This window comes from Rana temporaria, chromosome 3 (genome assembly GCF_905171775.1).
Source record: "Rana temporaria chromosome 3, aRanTem1.1, whole genome shotgun sequence".
Classification (NCBI taxonomy): domain Eukaryota; kingdom Metazoa; phylum Chordata; class Amphibia; order Anura; family Ranidae; genus Rana; species Rana temporaria.
In genome coordinates this window covers 148,761,261-148,783,302 of record NC_053491.1, presented here as the reverse complement: position 1 = coordinate 148,783,302, position 22,042 = coordinate 148,761,261, and the positions used below count along the sequence as shown (strand labels likewise).

At 42.0% G+C, this 22,042-nt stretch overlaps 1 protein-coding gene across 1 annotated transcript in view; it reads right to left on the bottom strand.

Moving 5' to 3' along the window:
• The window catches only part of TBC1D22A (TBC1 domain family member 22A), a 735,477-nt gene that overhangs the window by 271,953 nt on the left and 441,482 nt on the right, over positions 1-22,042 (bottom strand). The window contains exon 11 of the mRNA XM_040343645.1: positions 5,291-5,418. Within this exon, the coding sequence (XP_040199579.1) occupies positions 5,291-5,418 (128 nt within the window). The remainder of the gene's footprint in view (positions 1-5,290; positions 5,419-22,042) is intronic.

Sequence of the window (22,042 nt, the reverse complement as noted above, 5' to 3'; positions counted from 1 at the left end):
TACAGGATAAGGCTGCCAGCTCCGAAACTCTTCTTGCGGAAACTATGGCAACCAAAAATACTAACTTCCTTGTCAGTAGAACCAAAGGAATATCAGCCAACGGCTCAAACGGTTGTTTCTGTAAACTTGACAGAACAAGATTTAAATCCCACGGACAAAGCGGGGATTTAACTGGAGGTCTAATACGTAAGACCCCTTGAAGGAAGGTCTTAACCAGCGAGTGGGTGGCCAGCGGCCGCTGAAACCACACTGACAGAGCAGAAATCTGTCCTTTGATTGTGCTTAATGCCAATCCTTTATCCACTCCTAGCTGGAGAAAACTTAATACTCTATCGATGGTAAATTTGCGAGAAAGCCATCGCTTGGACTCACACCAGCCTACATAGGCCTTCCAGACCCTGTAATAAATCACCCTAGAGACCGGTTTCCTGGCTCTGATTAGGGTAGAGATTACTTTCTGAGACAGACCTCTACCCCTGAGAATCAGGGATTCAGCTTCCAGGCCGTCAATTTTAGATGCCGTAAGGCAGGGTGGAGGATCGGACCTTGCGATAGCAGGTCTGGCCGTAGAGGAAGAGTCCAAGGGTCTCCCACTACCATCCTTAAGATTAGTGAGTACCATGCCCTTCTGGGCCATGCTGGAGCTACCAGGATGACTGGTATGTGCTCCACCCGGATCCTGCGCAGCAGGCGGGGTAGTAACTGGAGCGGGGGAAACGCATAAAGAAGTTTGAACTGATGCCAAGGGCAAACCAACGCATCGGTTCCGCAGGCCATCGGATCCCTTGAGCGGGACATGAACCTGTCTAGTTTCTTGTTGAGTCTCGATGCCATGATATCCACGTCCGGCACTCCCCATCTTTGGCAGAGTGCTTGAAAGACTAGTGGATGCAGAGACCATTCCCCCGGCCATAGAGTCTGGCGGCTTAAGAAGTCCGCCTGAAAGTTGTCCACTCCTGGAATGAATATTGCCGATATGCAGGGCACATGAGCCTCTGCCCATAGAAGAATCAAGCTCACCTCTCTCTGAGCGGCTTGACTCCTGGTTCCCCCTTGGTGATTTATGTATGCCACGGCCGTGGCATTGTCTGATTGAATTCTCACCGGGAACCCCTGCAATTTTGACGTCCAAGCCCTGAGGGCTAGTCGAGCAGCTCTGAGCTCCAAGATGTTGATGGGCAACTGCTTCTCTGGCTTTGCCCAAGTACCTTGGCGAGTGCAACCATCCAAAATTGCTCCCCAGCCCGTCAGGCTGGCGTCTGTGGTCACTATCTTCCAAGCCACTGGGCTGAAAGACCTCCCCTTCAGTAGATTCTGAGGGTCTAACCACCAACACAGACTTTGTCGGACTCTTGATGAGAGCGGCAACGGGATATCCAAGGCCTGTGGCCTTCTGCTCCATGCTGACAGGATGGCTGCCTGTAGGATGCGAGTGTGGCTCTGGGCGTATGGTACCGCCTCGAATGTGGCCACCATCTTGCCTAGTAACCTCATACATAGGCGAATAGTCGGTTCTTTCTTGCTTAGAACCAGTAGGATTAATTCCTTGATGGCTTTTACCTTCCTTAGAGGTAGGAACACTCCTTGTTGTTCTGTGTCTAATCTCATGCCGAGATATTCCAACTGCTTTGTGGGCTGGAAAGCTGACTTTTCTCGATTTAGGACCCAGCCGAACCTCTCGAGGTATTGGACCGTGAGGGCCACTGCTCGCTCCAAGCCGGGAGACGAGTGATCTATGACTAGGAGGTCGTCCAGGTATGCTAGGATCGTGACCCCTTGGATCCTTAGTTTGGCTAGGATTGGGGCTAGGACCTTCGTGAACACCCGGGGGGCCGTAGCCAACCCGAAGGGAAGCGCCACGAATTGGAAGTGACGCGAAGCCACCATGAAGCGTAGATATCTTTGATGTGGCTGATAAATTGGAACATGAAGGTAGGCATCCTTTATGTCTATGGACGCCATGAAGTCGTCCTTCTGGAGTGTGGCAGCTGCTGACCGCACGGATTCCATCCGAAATGAGCGGATCTTTAGATATGCATTTACCATCTTTAGGTCCAAAATTGGCCTGACATCTCCATTGGATTTTGGGATGATGAATAGGTTGGAGTAGAAACCCAGCCCCTGTTCCAGGACTGGTACCTCTACTATTACTTCCTGGGAAAGTAGATGATCTAATGCCGATCTTAATGCGGCTCCCTTTTCCGGATCGTTTGGAATCCTCGACTTCTGGAAATGAGGAGGAGGAAACCTTAGGAAATCTAATTTGTAGCCTGTGGCCACGGAAGACCGTACCCACTCGTCGGGAATGCTGGCTTCCCAAATCTCTGAAAAGAGTCGCAGCCTTCCCCCCACCTTCGTGGGTGGGGGCGCCCCTTCATAAGGTTGGCTTGGGGGCTGGTTTTGCTGGTTTGCGAAACCACTGCCTTTTGCCTCTAACAGCCTGTCCTTGTGATCTGCTGTTGAAGCCGAAGTTTGCTTTTGCAGGAGGCCGTCGATACTGCTTGGCATTAGAGGGCCCCTGCCCAGGGGAATACTGTCGTTTAAACGCAGGTCCCTGAACCTTCTTCTTAGTTGGCAAGAGAGTACTCTTGCCGTTTGAAATGGTCTGAATGTATTTATCTAGGTCTTCTCCGAAGAGTCGTCCTCCATGGAAGGGGAACCCTACCAGGAGCTTCTTGCATGGGGGCTCAGCCTCCCAGCTTTTTAACCATAAGAGTCTTCTCATATGGATAAGGGATAACGATAAACGTGACGCTTGCTGGATAGAATCCTTGATTGCGTCTACCGTAAAACATATGGCCTTAGGGACATCCGAAAATTTTTCTGCCTGCTGGGCCGGAATAAGTTTAAGCATCTGCTTAAATTGATCCGATAATGCTTGAGCGACCCCAATCGCAGCCACAGCTGGCTGTACTACTGCCCCTGCAGTAGTGAAGGAGTTCTTAAGTAGTGCTTCCAAGCGCTTATCAACTGGATCCTTGAACACCTGTATGTTTTCTACAGGGCATGTTAACGATCTGTTAACACATGAGATGGCTGCGTCCACTGCAGGAGTAGCCCATCTTTTGGAAAATTTTTCTTCCATAGGATATAGGACAGAGAACCTTTTAGGTGGTAAGAAGATCTTATCTGGCTTGTTCCAATCTTGGAACAAAATTCCCTCTAATAGAGGATGGATCGGAAACACAGCATTGCTTTGAGGCGCCCTCAGTGAGCCCAAAGCTGAAACCGTCGATACCTGGAGATCTGGTACTGGCAAGTTGAATGCCCTATGGACCAAGTCCGACAATCCTTGAATCCACCAGCTCTCCCTCAGGGAGACTGCCCCAGACTCCTCTGTATCCGGGTCTTCGATCCCTGAACCTACTTGGTCCTTGTCCAAGAGGTCGTCCAATTCCCCTGAGGAAAGGACCTCCTCTTCTGAGGGTCCGCTCCTCCGTGACCATCTTAGGGTTGGACTGACCCGCGTCAGCTCCAGCCCCAGATCCCGATGGCCCCAAGGCTCCCTGTAGGGAAAACAGCGGCATACCATGGTACAATACCGAGGTACACCTGCTACCTATTGGTATTTGGAACTATAAAAGTTAATTGTCCAAACACCTGTTTGGGGGATAAAAAAATGCTTCCTCTCCCCTAGATGACTTTTTTTTTCTTTTTTTTCGTTTTTTGTTTCAAATCCAGGAAAGAAAAAACATTCTGTCCCCCTGAGTAGTATTGCAAAGAAAAACTATGAGATGGAAAAGAAACAGCCTATTTCTAGGCTTGAAAAAACAGTCCTCTGAAGACTGCAATATCCTTTCTGGCCACTGTGTGTCCTCGGCGCCCCGTGCTGCCGCTCTGATCTTTCTCCTCAGTTCCAAAGTATTGAATGGAACAAACAAACAAGGAAGGGCCGCCCCTTCCTTTAAGCCACTGACCCGCCCTTCCCCCCCAGCCATCTCAAACAGGAAATGCCCCTCCCGACAGGGGGAGGGGGGGGGGATTTTGGGAGGAAGGGACCTCTCTGTTCCAGCAAACTGCAGCCTGCAGCTTGGAACCATGAGGAGGTCAGTGTTTTGCCTGCTTGCAGGCTCTGAGGAGGAAGACTGAATGGAGCATCGCCTGGAGGCCTGCAGGTAAGCAAAGCTCTCTGACACACACATATATTTTTATATAACACAGGCCCCACTCAATGCTTTTCCAACACTACAAGGGAGGTCACATCTTATGGGGAATAATACATAGAGAGCCATCCTATCTTTATGATATGTGACTAGTTTGCCAGATGCAGTGCATAACTTTAGGCATGTCCCCTGTGACCCCCCAGAAAAAAACCTGCTAAGAACCAAGTTCCGCAAGTTTTCCCCTCACTTACCTGCTCCATGCCGCAGGACTTTGCCAAGCAAGAGGCCCAATCTTCCCCCATCTCCGTGGGGATGTCTAGACCTTCAGGCCCTGGGTTCCTATGAAGGATCCACTGTCCTGGGCCCATATAGCACCCTGGCAACAGAAAACTTTAGGTACGCAAAGGTTTCTAAGTTCTGGGCCCAGGGTCCAGCTCTCTAAAAAGAAAAGCATTATGGGCTATACCCCAAGGGTTTGGGGTCCGGTTACTGACCACTTTAGCGCTGAGGCTTTTTTGGACAGAACCGGTAGCTCACCTAATCCCAAGGATGCGGAGGCAAGCTAAACCATGACTAACACCTAAGACACTGGCGTAAAAACTGAGGTACTCCTCCTATGGGAGGGGGTTATATAGGGAGGGGCATTTCCTGTTTGAGATTGCCAGTGTCTACACCTGAAGGTACTCCATATAACCCATATAGTAATGAATGCCGCTCTGTGTCCCGTGATGTACGATAAAGAAATCATGGGTCATAATGCACAAGCTTCTGCAGAATCTTACTGGTCCATATCAAGGTACGAACCTTCAGTTACGGGGCTACAAAAAGTGTCAATGATCTACAGCCTTGTGTTCTATTGAAAACGGAGTCCCACAGATGGAACTCATAATATTTTCATTCAAAACTTCCAATGAATGAATGACAACTTTGACATGTGCCTAAGACATGCTAATTAAAAAAAGAAAAAAAAAAACAATAAAAGAATAGCAAAGGAATGGCAATAATTAACGCTGCGTAAAACATCAATATTTTATCGTTTTTCATAACATATCTGTATTGTTTTGGATGAAATGCTATGTGTTGTTTTCATATCAGGACAGCATGTAACAAAGGAAAGACAAACTCTAGAGAAGATTGTTTGTACACCTGAAATTAATAGCAATGGGTCACCTGCTGCTTGGACTCACCTGGTATGTATCCCACAGCCTGATGGTACACCGCAGGGGGATCTCTCTCATCAGAAGATTATTCATCCAACGGAAAGCAAATTGCAGGTATTCAACCTCATACTGATGTAAGTGTCTATGTACTTGTTCTGAAAAGAAGAAAGCCACTTGTTAAATCTCAAGATACTTCACATTACTACACACTAATATATTGAAAAAAGGACCTTCAAGCCAATCACAAACAATATTCTCTGCATATGCTTTTAAATCCTCAAGACTGTGGTACAAGCATTTATTTTCAGTGCTGGGAATGCATAATATAATTCAAGTCAGGCTCACATTAACTTGCAAAATATTCAAGCCAACTCAAATTAAATAATATTCTCCAACACAAGAAATAATAGATATTTAATGCTAGGATCAACACAGCTATGTGTGAAACAAATCAGTACAATGTTCAAGGTTACATAAAAATAACCATTTGTTAACTAAACAATACACCACTTAAATTGGGTTTGTGTTAAAAAAAAAAAAAAAAAAACATGCAATGCAAAAGAAAAATAATGGTTTTATACATATCATAGCCAGTCAGATGCCTGCTCACATTTTCCAACTGTTCCAAAATAATGATTAGTAAAATTCCACTATTGTCACTATTTGTACTACATGTATAAGGCTTTGCATGGATCATCTTCTTTTCTACCTGGCACTTACCATGTAATGAGAACTACTACTACTCTGATTATATGTATTACTAATATTAATACAGAACATCCACACACAAAAAAAAAAAAGTAAACAGAAGAACGTTTTAGGGTTGGGGTCCCATGCAATCTCCCTAGAAGAAAGTTGGGGTCCAATGCAAACACAGGAAGACAATAGAAAAAAAAGGAGAGAGTATCTGTGGTGACAAATAAGCTCCACATTTGAAAGACAAGGTTGCACATCATTGGGGCACTATGCCCTTTTGAAGGATAAAAGGGTTAGTTCACCTTTACCAAAAAACTGCCAGTAAGGAGTGTATGTACACCTTTGACTAAAGATGAAAAACGATCTTGCTATAGGTATGAGCCATTTACTTATCGCATGAAGCCTGACTGGAAAACTACTCATCTTTGCCATCCCAGGAGCGAGCTTAAAGCTACTGCATAAGAACAGAGAAAGCGCATTTCTTGCACTTTTTGAGTCTGGGTTTGAATCAGAGAAAGAGCTTACTCCTATAATGGTGAAGGTGAACTGTAATAGTTGGGCCTCTCTTAGAAATGTCCTATCAACATCCTGGGAGTTTTCCAGTCAGGCTTCATGAGGTATAGTACCTAAATGAACAAAAAGGAGGGTGCCAAGTGTATTGGAAAAAAATAGACTTACCATGTATGGTGTAGTTATCATAACTAAAACCATATACAAACTGCAAGACTTGTTATAGAACATCAGAAGGGGTTATTATGGTAACAGATGGATCATAATAGAGTATTTCTGAAAACATTAACTTATTGTAACACAATTGGCTACAATTTGAGTATCAGACAAAAATAATGACAACCTCACATAAACAAAGGCCGTCACTGCAATGTATGGTGACAAAAGTGTTGATTATCAAATAACATCAGACATAAACATGACATATAACATAAAACATATAGATGCGTCCAGATGCCATGTAAAACACGGGAGGTAAGCCTGGCGTAATCACGCTATGTAATAGCTGGCTGAGTGGAACTTAGACACTGGGACTGGTGTGCTTAAACTAGATGGATTGAAAGCAAGGATGATCAAGCTATGAGTATGGCAAGTGAACCAGTCAGTCCTATATGCTGTAGACATTGATGCATGAAGAAGTCTCTATACTCCACCCACGGCTTACTCTGATAGAGATCCTGTTATTCAAGTATGGTATACTCTATGACTGTATTGTAAACCATCAAATACAGTTCTTCTTGGGTGACAATCCATATGAATAGATACTATAGTTAAAACCGCAATGGGTCAGCAAAGTTATGTAGGACAATTGTTAATACTTGCTACTGCAAAAGGTATATGGGGATACATAGTAAGTATAGCCCGGGCATTGTAACGTGTTTCCTATGGTTGCATCAATGCACCGTTCCTGTAAAGGGTACATTACCGTTCTCATGCTGAAGTCCATGAGGGAAAATAAGCCATCAATGACTGATCCGTGCAAATCAAGTTAGGTTGTCTTCCTTCCTAATTTTAAATAACAGACTATGCTTGCAGAGAGCACTATATATTTTTTTATTTATATGTCTACTGTGGCTCCGAAGTTTGGTCCCCCTTCTTTTATCCGATGTCTGGGCACCTGTTCCGCTTATCAGGAGGTATCTATCAGGATTTGTAGCTTCCTTGGCTGACTGATGATACATCAATATACCCTATAAGGGAAAGTGTGTGTGACCCTCTGTAATCAAGGGTCTACACTGGGAGGTGAGCGGGCATTTTTTCCATTGGTTGAGGTTTACCCACAGAGTCACCTGCATGTTTATTATATCTTGCACCACTGAAGACATCACACATTGGTGTTTTTTGATTAATGGACTTATTATCAGCGCTGTACTAGCCATTTACATTTTACTGCATGGGATTTGAATAACTGACCCTGAGTGTTCAGCAGCTTTAACAGGGTTATTAATATTGTGCTGGCTGTTTTTTCTATATTTATGTTTTCCTTATGTACCTCCTATCTGATGAAAGTAGACCCGAGCCGAGCCACTACTATGTGGTGCGGCTATTCTGTATGTCTGGTCCGCGGACACCAGTCCCCTCGTCACCTGGGACAGACTTAAAGGGTCACTAAAGGAAACAATTTTTTTTAGCTAAATAGCTTCCTTTACCTTACTGCAGTCCTGGTTTCATGTCCGCATTGTTCGTTTTTGCTCTAATCCTTCTCTGTTCTTTACACTTCCTGGTTGTCTGTTTCCTGATGAAAAAAGTCATGGGAGCTTTCTCTCTGTGGTCACTAATCAAGGAGGTGTGATTACTGTGTGTCTAAAACCCCTCAACACCAATCAGTTTTGTTTTCCAAACCATCACTGCCTTGTATTGGCTCTGTGCAGCAGAGAAGCAGAAAAAGTGCAACAATGAAACTGAAACTCTATGTACATTATATGATAGATTTCTATCTATTTTTTATCATTTTTAAAAGGAATCGGTTACCTATTATGTCTCTATACCCTGTAAACAGTCATTTCGGCAAAAAAAATGTTTCCTTTAAGAGTCAATTTGGCCTCCAATCTCCCCATAACCCCTTACTCTTTTCTATGCAACCCCCCATTTTACCCAGCTTGGTCCTCTCTGTCTCCTTTTCAGTCTGGTCTGGAGCCTCCTTAGAGCACGTCAATTCTTTGCATCAATCCCCTTTAAGCCCTTCCACTCTATGAAACACACATCTTTCCCTCCACAGAACTCTTCTAATTTCTACAAATCAAGCATTTGTTTAGGCCATATTCCCCCTCTGATCCCTCAAACTCAAGTTTTACTCCCTTTCAACGTGTGTGTAAATCTGACCCACATAGGCGTGGATTAATCTTGGAGCTTTACACCTTCCTAGTGGCCCCCGATACAACAAAACCCCCCAGACTATGTTAGCAGATGGGAAAGAGATCTTAACCTTACACTTGACCACGCAGAGTGGTCCTCTATTTAGCAGGAAACAAAATCTCCCCCCCCCAACATTACCGCCTTGGAAGCAAACTATAAAGGTGCTAACCAGTTTGTACTTGGTCCCTTCCAGGATACAAAAATTCCTCCCTCAATACCCACCACAGTGCTTCTGAGGCTGCAGTATGAATGGAAAACACCTTAACATATAGCACAAGCCTTCTGGTCGGAGATTTTCTCAATCCTATCAAAGATAGTGCCTGATGCCACTGTTGCTCTCCTGAACAACAAACCTGAGGCCTTGACCCATCGCCAATTTAAGCGACTAGTATACATCACAACAGCTGCCAAACAGACCATAGCAAAAGCTTGGAAATCCCCTCTCCCTATGTGTACTCACAACCAAGCATAGAATCACCAAGGTGATGATCCATACTAAAATTGAAACAACTCTATTAAAGTTCCCAAATACGAGAAGCTCTGGAGCCCTTGGGTGACCCATTTCTTACCCCCGGGTTTCGAAAAAACCATGTTACGCCCATAGCCTTAGTACCATGCTCTCTTCACCTATCCCCTGAGGTCTGCCAACACACCCCATCCTTCCTCCTCCCCTTCCCTCTCTTCTTTCTCCAATACCCTATTACATTTCCCCACCCTCCACTCTCAATCTCTGCCCCCTTTTTTTCCTGCACCCCTTCTTCATTAAGCAAACCCCATATGTGCCCGCATTTTCTACCATAGCCTACAGTCTCCCAGATATCACACATTCGTTACTACTCTCCTCTATCAGGGAGCCTCATTGCTGTCCCCAAATTTAATGATTGGGGATAACACCAAGGTTTAAGGTTGAACCCCTCTTCCTCCCAAATTCCACACCCCTGCAGGTAACGTGTTCTAAGACCATATCATACTTACTCACCTTGATGTAACCTTGCTTTCACTTATTTGTCCCTCTGTGATAATTTTCTAAAGAAATTGATATATTATACCTGTTTTATCCCAAAGACCCTGGAAGTGTCACTCTCACTTCTATGCAGAAATATTTTGTTACTTTTATCTCATTTGCTCCAATAACTGCTAAACATATTGCTTTCCCCTTATGGCACAGTCTGCTCCCAGTTGGGTAGTCTAAGGGTGCTAGACAATACTCTGCACCTATACCTTTCAATGCACTACCTATTACTGGCTTTTACTGATTGTAAGTTAAACGTATTCTTTCTGTAAACCTTATAAAACTTCAATAAAATGTTAAACAAGAAAATTAAAAGGAAAAGGTTGCAGATGAAAAAGTGGGAGCTTCTATTATTAACATCTCATTCTGCAAGTTCTGATTTTCGGGCTGCCATGCCGACTTTCTGGCTTCAATATTCTGAATCACTAATCCAAAACAAATTCACAAATAAAGATGTCTGACTTTTCTGTAACTTTCCTTACATACATACTTGCGTTACTGTATTAGAATGTATCGAACAAAATATTTAGGCAGCTAGCATTTTCATAAGGTGGTTAGCGAAGGCGGCATCCATGTTTTGAAAAGCTTATTTTAATGTGAACACCACAAGAACTATGCAAATAAATATGTTTCAACTGTACATAAAGCTACTATAAAAGTTAAAAGGCCCTTTAAATATTGGCCCAACAGTAGGTCTTTGGAATGAGCACAATGCTGTATATGTAAGATGCAAGATGAAGGGTACTCTATAGAGAAGGATTGCACTTGTAACTGGAAGACATTTGTGGCTATAACAAATGGTATTTATTCATGCCCCAAAAGTGCTTTTTATAAAAAAGGATAAATTACTTTTCTTACTTTAAAAGACCCAATGAAAGTCACATTGAAATTTGATTGTTGGGTTTAAGTATTATCATTTCAAATGTACGCACTGTAAGATTCACTAGCATTTAAACAATAATGAATAATGGTCCACTAAACTATGAGCATCACTCGCCAGTTATATTGATCAAGAAAAGCAATGGCAAGTGCTGAATGAATTCATTCTTCCTTCTTGTAAGTAATTGTGAGCAGATGCACTTTCGCAGATAAAGGCAATTTGGTTAGCAATAATTCTAAATTTAAATTTTCCAACTCACTAGAAATAAGCATTTGCACATAATGAATGATCAGGCAAATGTAATTATTGTCATCTATCAAGCAAAAAAATATTTTGCATAGAATACTTATGCAGCAGTTTATGATAATAACATTATACAAGAGAGAAAGGCAATGATAGTTCTAATACTGAAATGTACACGGCTTAGGCAAGTGCCATTAAATACATTTCTCAGCACTTTGAACATTTTGCAGTCATATTTTCCATCTGCAACATGTCACCTTGTTTCCATGGGGATAAATGATGCCTACCAATGCTGTTAAGAAGACTAATTATCACTGTATATCAAACAAACCAGTTGCATAAACAGGACAGCTATTTGTTACTGAGCTTTTAAATGGTATATGTATAGAGTTGGATATGCAAATATAGCTGCTTGGTAAACAAGGATAGCAGTCAAAGTATCATTATCAGGCCATTAAAATAATAAAATGCCCCAAGGATCCAGGATGATGTGCAACAATAACTTGTAGCAGGCATATATGGTACAGGTAAAAAATTACCAAACACAAATAAAAGATGTATCACTATTTGATTCCTCCCAAACATTTACTTAATTTACTTTAGTTTTTTTTTTTATAGGAGCCTGCAAAGCTCCTGTGATCAGCGGATCAGGGGTACAACTCCAGGTTCCTGCAAACACTTCTTTCAACTCTCTGCAAGTACTTTTGTATAGGCTGTCAGTTGGAGAGCCAGAGGATGATTCAATGGAAGTGCACCCGATTACCACACTGGTAGTCTATTGAGAACTACAAATCCATCTGCCACAGTGGGCAACAGGACTTGTAGTTTATTCATTCACAGAAAACTGCACAGCCACACCAATTTTAAATGTGACAACGGCTTCAGGGGAGAAGAACTAGGCGGTATGAGGGTGGGGTAGGATGCATTTGCACAATGGTACATCCTAAATACGGTAGAAATATTGTGCAAGAGGTAAACTAAGCATTTAATATTTGAACGTGAGCTCTGCAGCCAATTTACACTCAGGTCCAGAGAGATTATCTGAGGAATTTTGTAAAAACAACAAGAAAATGAATTAGTATTGCAATGAACTAACATATAAGGATAGTTCAGTTTTAGGTGGAAGGCACCGTCATGGCTTCTTATTTCTGTAGCTTGGTTTCCAGCGATAGTAAGGTCCTACAGTGCCTTGCAAAAAATATTCACCCCCCTTGGCTTTTTACCTATTGTGTTACTTTACAGCCTTTAGTTCAATGTTGAAGAAAAGTATACCACTCTATAAAACTATTAATCCCTGTTGCTTCCGTCCCAACAAACCAAGAGGGTGCTGGCTGTGCTCAATTAGCATGGGATGAAAGAAAAATCCTGGATCACCGCACGCCTCAAAAAACAAAAAAAGAGCCAACATGTTTTGCATCGTGTTTTTTCCATTTGATTTTTTTTTTTTTTTCATGTTTTGAATAAAGACGTTTTTTGAGGAGTGTGGCGATCCAGGATTTTTCTTTCATCCCTTTAGTTCAATGTTGTTTGAATCTGAATTATGTGTGATGGATCAGAACACAAAAGTCTAAAATTGTGAAGTAAAATTAGAAAAATAAATACATAAAACTATTTTTCAGAAAAAAAAAAATTATAATTGGCATGTGTGCATTCACTCCCTTTGTTATGAAGCCCATAAAAATCTCTGGTGCAACCAATTACCTTTAGAAGTCACATAATTAGTGAAATGATGTCCACCTGTGTGCAATCTAAGTGTCACATGATCTGTCATTACATATACACATCTCTTTGAAAGGCCCCATAGGCTGCAACACCTAAGAAAGAGGCACCACTAACCAAACACTACCATGAAGACTAAGGAACTCGCCAAACAAGTAAGGGACAATGTTGTTGAGAAGTACAAGTCAAGGTTAGGTTATAGAAAATAAAAAAAAATATCCAAATCTTTGATGATCCCTAGGAGCACTATCAAATCTATCATAACCAAATAGAAAGAACATGGAACAGCAGCAAACCTGCCAAGAGACGGCTGCACACCAAAACTCACGGACCGGGCAAGGAGGGCATTAATCAGAGAGGCAGCACAGAGACCTAAGGTAACCCTGGAGGAGCTGCGGAGTTCCACAGCAGAGACTGGAGTATCTGTACATAGAACAATAAGCCGTATGCTCCATAGAGTTGGGCTTTATGGCAGAGTGGCCAGAAGCCATTACTTTCAGCAAAAAAACAAGATGACACGTTTTTAGTTTGCAAAAAGGCATGTGGGAGACTCCCACAATGTATGGAGAAAGGTGATCTAATCTGATGAGACTAAAATTTCACTGGCCATCAAAGAAAACACTATGTCTGGCACAAACCCAACACATCACATCACCCAAAGAACACCATCCCCACAGTGAAACGTGGTGGCAGCATCATGTTGTGGGGATGTTTTTCAGCAGTCAGGACTGGGAAACTGGCCAAAGTTGAGGAAAAGATGGATGATGCAAAATACAGGGATATTCTTGAGCAAATCTTGTACCACTCCAAGTGATTTGAGACTAGACAAAAAATTCTCCTGCGCTCTGGTGTTTTTGTTATGGGGTATTGCAGTCCAATTGTAAGATAAAATGGCAGGTCTTGCAAGCACTCCTCTGAAAAATGGGTGTTCACAGACTGAGAGAAAAGAAAAAACAACCTAGTGCATTATCATGAGAGATTTTTATTTTAGTAAAAACTAGTGATTTATACTCACAAACGAGAGTTTGAATACAGCTTTCTCAATTAATCAGACCAGTCTTCTTGGTCCCTGCCAGCAAGACTTGATGATACCAAGGACTCAATGGTACCCTTTAGCGACGGAACGGCTAACATTTCTGGGGCGCACCCCTTTCCTCAGAGCCTGAGAGGTCTGTTATGGCTCTCTCCAGAAAGCCCTCCACAATATATATATATATGCGTGTGTGGATGTGTGTATAGACAGGCACCTGGACAGAGTTAGCAAATCCCGCCCTAAATAAGTCCCTTAAAGGGAAGCAAAGATCTGCCTCCTCAATGGGATCAGTGATCTAGGCTCACCACTGTCACCAATACTCCCTCTAGTGGCCAAAAATAGAAAAACAGGGAAACAACGGATATGGGGAGAAAAATATATATAAACAATAGATAGCTGCGACTACAAAAAAATGAATTATTTTTGTAGCCGCAGCCATCTATTTTTATATATATATTTATTTATTTATTTATTTCTCCCTATATCCGTTGTTTCCCCGTTTTTCTATTTTTGGCCACTAGAGGGAGTATTGGTGACAGTGGTGTTGGGTAATCGTATGGGGGTAAATCCACCGGGATGGATTCCCTTTGCTATGGCACACCCCTAGGATGAAATGGGTGCCTTAGCAGATTGTGAGCGGCTAGCTCTGACACAAAAGCCGTAGGATCACACACGCGGCGGTGTGGGCAGCTCCTCCTTTACACAGCCAGTGTAGGACAGGCAGCCACAATTAGCATTTCCTTTTTTCCATGCTTGGTATGAATTTGATAGTTTTTTGTTTTTAATCTGTATTGTACGGAAGCGTCTCACTCTGTGGGACTTCCTGTGGAGTGTACAAAACAACCTTTTTTTAAAAAAAATTATATAATTTATTTAATTTTTTGGTTCATCCAAAAATATTATATACTACACTATGTGGATTTCCCTTTTTTCATGATTTTCACTCATTGAGTGACACCAGTGCTGGAGCCTGAAAGCTATATCCAGAGACCCCTTGTTCCTGATATCTAAGGATCCGTTGAAAGCCAACAATAGAGGATCGCGATCTATCAGACGCCAAGGTACCACCACCTGAATCGCTTTTTGCCCCCTGGGGGGTGACGACATGTGGTGAGTGGGGATACCCAAGGGGGAGCACAATTGTCACCATTGCTGGAGCCTAGCAGACCGTCACCAAAGTCACCATCTTTTCCAAGCTGTTAACTTGCATCCAGGAATTGTTTAAGGAACCTGTCTTTATAAAAAAAACTTTTTATTTTTTCTAGTGGAGACACTGGGACTAATATACCTCACATTATCCATATTGTTTAGGAATGCTGGTCTTTTTTAGATAGAATTGTGAATGTTGAACTGTGTACCCATCCTAAAGATTGCCGTATCCATTCATAATTTTAGGCAAGATCATATTGGAGCTACGTACTTGTCTGCACAGTATCCTGTTTTTGCAAATTGCACATTTTTTCATTTGCTGGGACTTAACACTCCCACTATAGTTATCACGGTATTGGGGACGGCTATATATATCCAATTGATATATCTCTTGATTTTTTGGTTTATTTTATTTCAATATATTGACTACACTTACTAATTATTTCATGCAAATAATTCACACTAACCTATAGGGTATTTCACCTATCACTAGTGCCTAGGAGCACACTGACTTTTTCCCCCACCCACCCTAATGAGCACCCAGCCCAGGGATCATTAACGCCTGCACAGGGTCCTGACCTACACGTATGCTGGTTTCTCTTTAGTTCTATTTTTATATTTTTCACACTGGTAATATTTTAACCTACTGTGTTTAAGCACATTCACGTCTCAGGTACGCATCTTCACTGTGATAGACTGTCATCAATTTTGGGGCAGCGCATCACTATTGGCATCATCAAAGGGCAATCTGCTAAGGCACCCATTTCATCCTAGGGGTGTGCCATAGCAAAGGGAATCCATCCCAGTGGATTTACCCCCATACGGATTACCCAACACCTGTTTTTTTAACAGGGGATACAGACCACCACGTGGTGATCTAGTTACTATTGCAGCGCCACTATCCCATCACTATATACCTAATGGCCTAGTCAAAGCCCAGACCTCAATCCAATAGACAATCTGTGAATATACTTAAAAGATTGCTGTTCACAAGCGCAAACTATCCAATTTGAAGTAGCTGGAGCAGTTTTGCAAAAAGGAATGGGAAAAAAATCCGTGGTAAGATGTGGCAAGCTCATAGAGATTTATCCAAAGTGACTTAGAGCTGTGATAGACGCAAAGGGTGGCTGAGTGAGTGAGTGAGTGACTTGTGAAGCACAACACATGCAAACTGAATGGCCTCTGGGCACTGTATCCATTTCATGGGTAAGGAACCCCTTGACCTCAGAAGAGATGGGTTTTAATCTTTCTCCTGAAGGCCAAGTGGTCCGACTCCAGTCGGATTGTGGTTGGTAGTGCATTCCACAGGCAAGGCCCCTGGACTGCAAATCTTCGATCTCCTTTGGACTTGTATCTGGCTTTGGGTATCTGGAGTAGGTTTTGATTGGTGGATCGCAGAATGCGATTGGGGTTATGCGCTTTTATTTTTTCGCATAGATATTGGGGGGCGTTGCCTTGAATATACTTATGTATTATACAGAGTGCCTTGAAAGTGATTCTGTCTTTTACTGGCAACCAATGAAAGGATCTCAGCGAAGGTGAGATTGATTCCCATGTTTTTTTTCCAGTCACTAGTCGAGCGGCCGTATTTTGAACGACTTGCAGACAAGTGATTTGGTATTTGGGGAGTCCTAGATAGAGGGCATTTGCGTAGTCGAGTCTGGAATTGATGATTGTTCCCACCACGACTGCAATGTCCTCTTTCGGGATAAAGGGCGTGAGTCTGCGTAGTAGGCGCAGCAGATGGTGGGATCCACTGACTACTGACCCTATTTGTGCATCCATTGTCATGTAGGTATCGAAAATGACTCCGAGACTTTTGACTTTGGTGCTAGGGGTGATAGTTTTACCCAGAATGGGCGGGGGAGTCCATGTTGACGTGGGGTGATTTTTCCGGTTAGCGTGAAACAGGAGAAGTTCTGTTTTCGAACCGTTGAGTTTAAGATAACTGTTTGTCATCCAGTTATCTATTATAGTAAGGCATTTCTCTAGTCCAAGAGAATGATCCTTTTTGTTGCAGATGCGGAAATACAGTTGTGTGTCGTCTGCATAGGAGTGGTAAAGTAACTTCTGGTTACTGATTATTTCAAAGAGAGGGCGAAGATAGATATTAAACAATACAGGCGATAAGGGAGATCCCTGAGGGACTCTGCATGATACCGTATGTTTTTCAGAAGTGAAAGACCCCAGTTTCACTATTTGTGATCGGTTTTCCAAGAAGGAGGAGAACCAGGGTAAAACACCTTCAGCGACTCCGGCTACTTCCGTTTGGCTCTACTAAGTATTGACTTTAGGGGGGTAAATAGTTATGCACATTGACTGACGGTGGGTTCAGATCCCACTGCTGCCACCAATTGTAACGAGACCCTGAGTATGAAAGGGATTAAAGTTGTTTAGGACATACCATTCCCGAACACAAAGGCAGCTATCGAACACTCCAACTAGTCGATCAAGAAACCCATACAAATAATTATCCCCCAAATACGAGAAAAAGTTCTTGAGGTTCAAGCAGGAATGAATCTTTATTGAAAGTAATACAAGTTTTATACACAGTCAACAGAGGAGGTGCATACCTCCTGCTCATTTACCCTGGAAATGCACCTGTGACCAGAAACCTAATTAACATGAGCTCATTAAATAATCCTTTTTGATAGCCTAGATGACTCAGAGACATGACCTTTAGGCCAGACTTGCCATCTTATAGCTCAGAAGACACAATCAACATTATCATAAATCAACACAGAACTCCTTCACACAATTGCAGGGTTAATTAGCCCAGACTACAATGGCTGAAAGAGAAGCCATACTACACTCATTTACATTATAACAGACAGACAAGTGTCTGGAGTTGACATCAGCACCTCCTAACAGTATGAATCAGTCAGTCTTTCTAATATGGCATATACAGGGTTCCATTTAAAGTAACCCAAGCCATATTCTTAATGTCCATTATTTTCTTGCTCACCCTGTGTCCCTAATAGACACAGGGAGACCTAGACACAAGAGGTGCATAGGGAGCTTAAACAAGGGTATCCCATATTTTCCAAGGGATTCTGGGTTCCACAGGCCCTCCCGTCACATTGACTTCTTCTGTTATTTTGTCCTATTTGTTGTTTGCTTCACAATAATAATAAAAAAAAAAAAGCATCTTTTAAGTTGTAGACATGTTCTGTAAATTAAATTATGCAAATCCTCAAACAATCCACGTTAATTACAGCAAAACAATAAAAATGCCAAGGGGGGTGAATACTTTTGCAAGGCACTGTACCTTGCCTGGACACTATATAATCCAAAATACTTTACATTTGGCATTTTTTCAGTTTTAATTGTTATTCAGTTTTAAACTTTTCTGATATTGAGAAATGCAGCATTTCCGAAGCATGCATTATCTCTAGCGATGATCATGAAGGGCAAAGTCACTATTTTGGACATATTAAAAAAAAGCCCAAACACTAGCAAAACAATCTTTAGGCCGATATAAAAACAAACTGCATTTTTAAAAGTGACAAGTATGTCAAACAATTCAACTGTGTGCAACATATAATGCATCCACAATACAAACAAGCAATTTTATTGGCATAGGCCAAAAACTTTCACAAATCTTTTTTGATAAACTTGCTGTATTCAACAAAAGTACATGAATGAATGAAGGTGACCAAAGTATATAGCTATATATATATATATATATATATATATATATATATATATATATATATATATAAAAAATAAAATAAAAAAAGGTTATTACATTTCCTGTCACTCTATCTGGAGTCTACAAAAATGATACAAGCCTCCTATTTTCAAGGCCAAGTATATGTGCATATCTGTACTTCCTGTCATGTTTATACATAACCGATCAACGATCCATCTGGCCCAGTCAGAACACTCTCTATCTGATAGAACAGCTCATAATATTTTGATTAACATATTCTTTTGCCATTATTTAAAGCCTAGTTTCACAAGACAGGGCAACGTACCTTCCACATATCTTTCCAAGTGTGCCACATTCATATAAAGTATATGCAAAATATGCAGTTTCTATGACCTCTACAGCCCACGCCATAGCTTCACACATTTCACTTGGAAAAAATAATTGTCTTGATTTATGACTGCCCGGTACTTAATTATTTGCAAGCACTACCCTCCAACATGACTTTCTTTATAAAATAAATACTGATGTCAAAGCATGTATAGGTCCCCTAGGTACTCTTAAATGTTAATTATGTCTTCCTTTCAACACCTCTTGCTTAGTTAGTGTATTCCACAGCACCTGAATCACTCAAACTCAGAAGAAGACAAATCATCCTTTTTCTCACATCTGTCATAAGTAGCTTTGCTCAGTGTCCTTCACATAGCAGGGTAACCTAAGCTTTGCTAATAGGGTTCTGAATAACTATTCTACATTTCCAGCAAGGCCATTTTAAAGTAGCCATCATTTTCTGACAAACTACAGACCCTTAATTCAAATGTGTTTATGTGGTAAACCGGTTTCCCTAAAACAGCAGCAAGGTGCCAATCTCCCGGTATTTGACATGACAATTAGCCATCAAAAAGTGTATATATCCAGCAATTGCATACAGACCAAAGGTCTCACCATATAAATACAATAACACTTGCCCAGATCATACAAGTGTGTACAAATGGCTTAAAAGTACTCCAGCAGGTTTATAGAGAAGGATTAGAGCTTGTCAAACAGGAGAATACCTAATCATACAGTACATTATGCACTGTTTACAGGGTTAACATCCTAGACATAACAGTTTCTCTAAACAGACTCCCTGCAGGAACAATACTCACACAAAGCTCAGACATACATAATCAATATCACAAAGAAATGCTTTACCTAATTTTCCTTTTTTATATCCAGTAACATTTGTGGGAGAGAACATAATTGAGGTGATGTAGCCAAAATAGTGCACTTGCGACATGACTGTCTGCTAAAAAAAAATGTGAATTAGTACTGCTGGGACATACCCCAAACGTTTGTCCTGAAAAATTGTATGTTAAGGCAAAAAAAAAAAAAGGAGTATCACAGACAGTACTCAATTTTTCTTGGAGGGAAAAAACTCCTCCCTAAAGCCGGGTACAAACTACATTTTTTTTGTGCAACCCATGGGTTGTGAAAAACAAAACTGGCGGCTCTGGTCAGAATCCGCGGTACCAACCATGCAAGGTTAGTCCAGCAATCTCTACTGTTCAGCTGTTGGTTTCTGACAGGGGGCGGCTCCCCCGCCAGAACACTCTGATCAGTACTCTCTGCCATTAGCTGAGAGTGCTGACCGGGAGTTGGTCGGGTGCTGGCCAGCATGCACGTCCAACATACACACGGGCAGAATGTCGAGGCCTAAATTATATTGTCCTGAAATCCTAAAATAAAGCAGTCATTCTGTAAGCAAAAACTTGGACTGCCAAAATTATGAGGATGAGAAATACAGTCTTGTCTCAAAACACTGCTGAGAATATTCCTTAACCACTAGCCGACCGCCCACCGCCGTTATACGTCGGCAAGTTGGCTCGGCTGGGCGAGAGCACGTAGTATGACGTCCTCTCTCCCAGCCGCCACTAGGGGCGCGCGCGCGCTCGCCCCCGACTCCCGTGCGTGTGCCCGGCGGGCGCGATCGCCGCCGGGCACCCGCGATTGCTCGTTACAGAGCGGGGACCGGGAGCTGTGTGTGTAAACACACAGCTCCCGGTCCTGTCAGCAGGGGAAATGCTGATCTTCGGTTCATACAATGTATGAACCGAGGATCAGTGTTTCCCCTAGTGAGGCCAACCCCCCCCACAGTAAGAACACACCCAGGCATACTTAACCCCTTCCCCGCCCCCTAGTGTTAACCCCTTCACTGCCAGTGGCATTTTTATAGTAATCCAATGCATTTTTATAGCACTGATCGCTATAAAAATGCCAATGGTCCCAAAAATGTGTCAAAAGTGTCCGAAGTGTCCGCCATAATGTCGCAATACCGAAAAAAAAATCGCTGATCGCCGCCATTACTAGTAAAAAAATTTAATAAAAATGACATAAAAATACCCCCTATTTTGTAAACGCTATAACTTTTGCGCAAACCAATCAATAAACGCTTATTGCAATTTTTTTTTACGAAAAATATGTAGAATAAAACGTATCGGCCTAAACTGAGGAAAAAAAATGTTTTTTTATATATTTTTGGGGGATATTTATTATAGCAAAATGTAAAAAATATTCATTTTTTTTTAATTATCTCTCTATTTTTGTTTATAGCGCAAAAACTAAAAACCGCAGAGGTGATCAAATACCACCAAGAGAAAGCTCTATTTGTGGGAAAAAAAGGACGCCAATTTTGTTTGGGAGCCACGTCGCACGACCGCGCAATTGTCTGTTAAAGCGACGCAGTCCCGAATCGCAAAAAGTACTCTGGTCTTTGGGCAGCAATATGATCCAGGGGTTAAGTGGTTAAGGCCTGATTCACATGCATTTTTGTGTGCTTTTCAGTTTTTCAGAAACACACTACAGTCCATTTAACATAGTTTCCTATGGATCACATCCCATTTGTGCATTTTATGGAAAGGACCAGGCACCAGCAGGTTGTGTTTTTGGTTCCATAGACTTCAATGGATCAAAAACATGTATTGAAAAACACAAAATACACCTGGAATATGCAACTTGCAACGGTGTAAACCAGGCGTAAAGTTTGGACACTATGGGTAACAGTACCACTTCTTCCTCTTTTACAGAATCTAATTTCTAAAAAAGCATGCATAACACAATGTTCACCTGAACTTACTTTGTATTCAGAAAGAAAACTACTAAAGAAAAAGCTTCAAATTTGGAATGGCTTCAATGCATGTGAATAGTACTTTACCAATTGTATACCAATATTATCATACCAATAGATGTGTATATTATAGCTCACATGTCTACTTTTAAAAAAGAGATTTTTAATACAGCTTACCTGTAAAATCTTTTTCTTGGAGTACATCACGGGACACAGAGCGGCATTCATTACTATATGGGTTATATGGAGTACCTTCAGGTGTAGACACTGGCAATCTTCAAACAGGAAATGCCCCTCCCTATATAACCCCCTCCCATAGGAGGAGTACCTCAGTTTTGTAGCAAGCAGTATGCCTCCCAAAATGGTCCTCAAAAGAGGGGTGGGAGCTCTGTGTCCCGTGATGTACTCCAAGAAAAAGATTTTACAG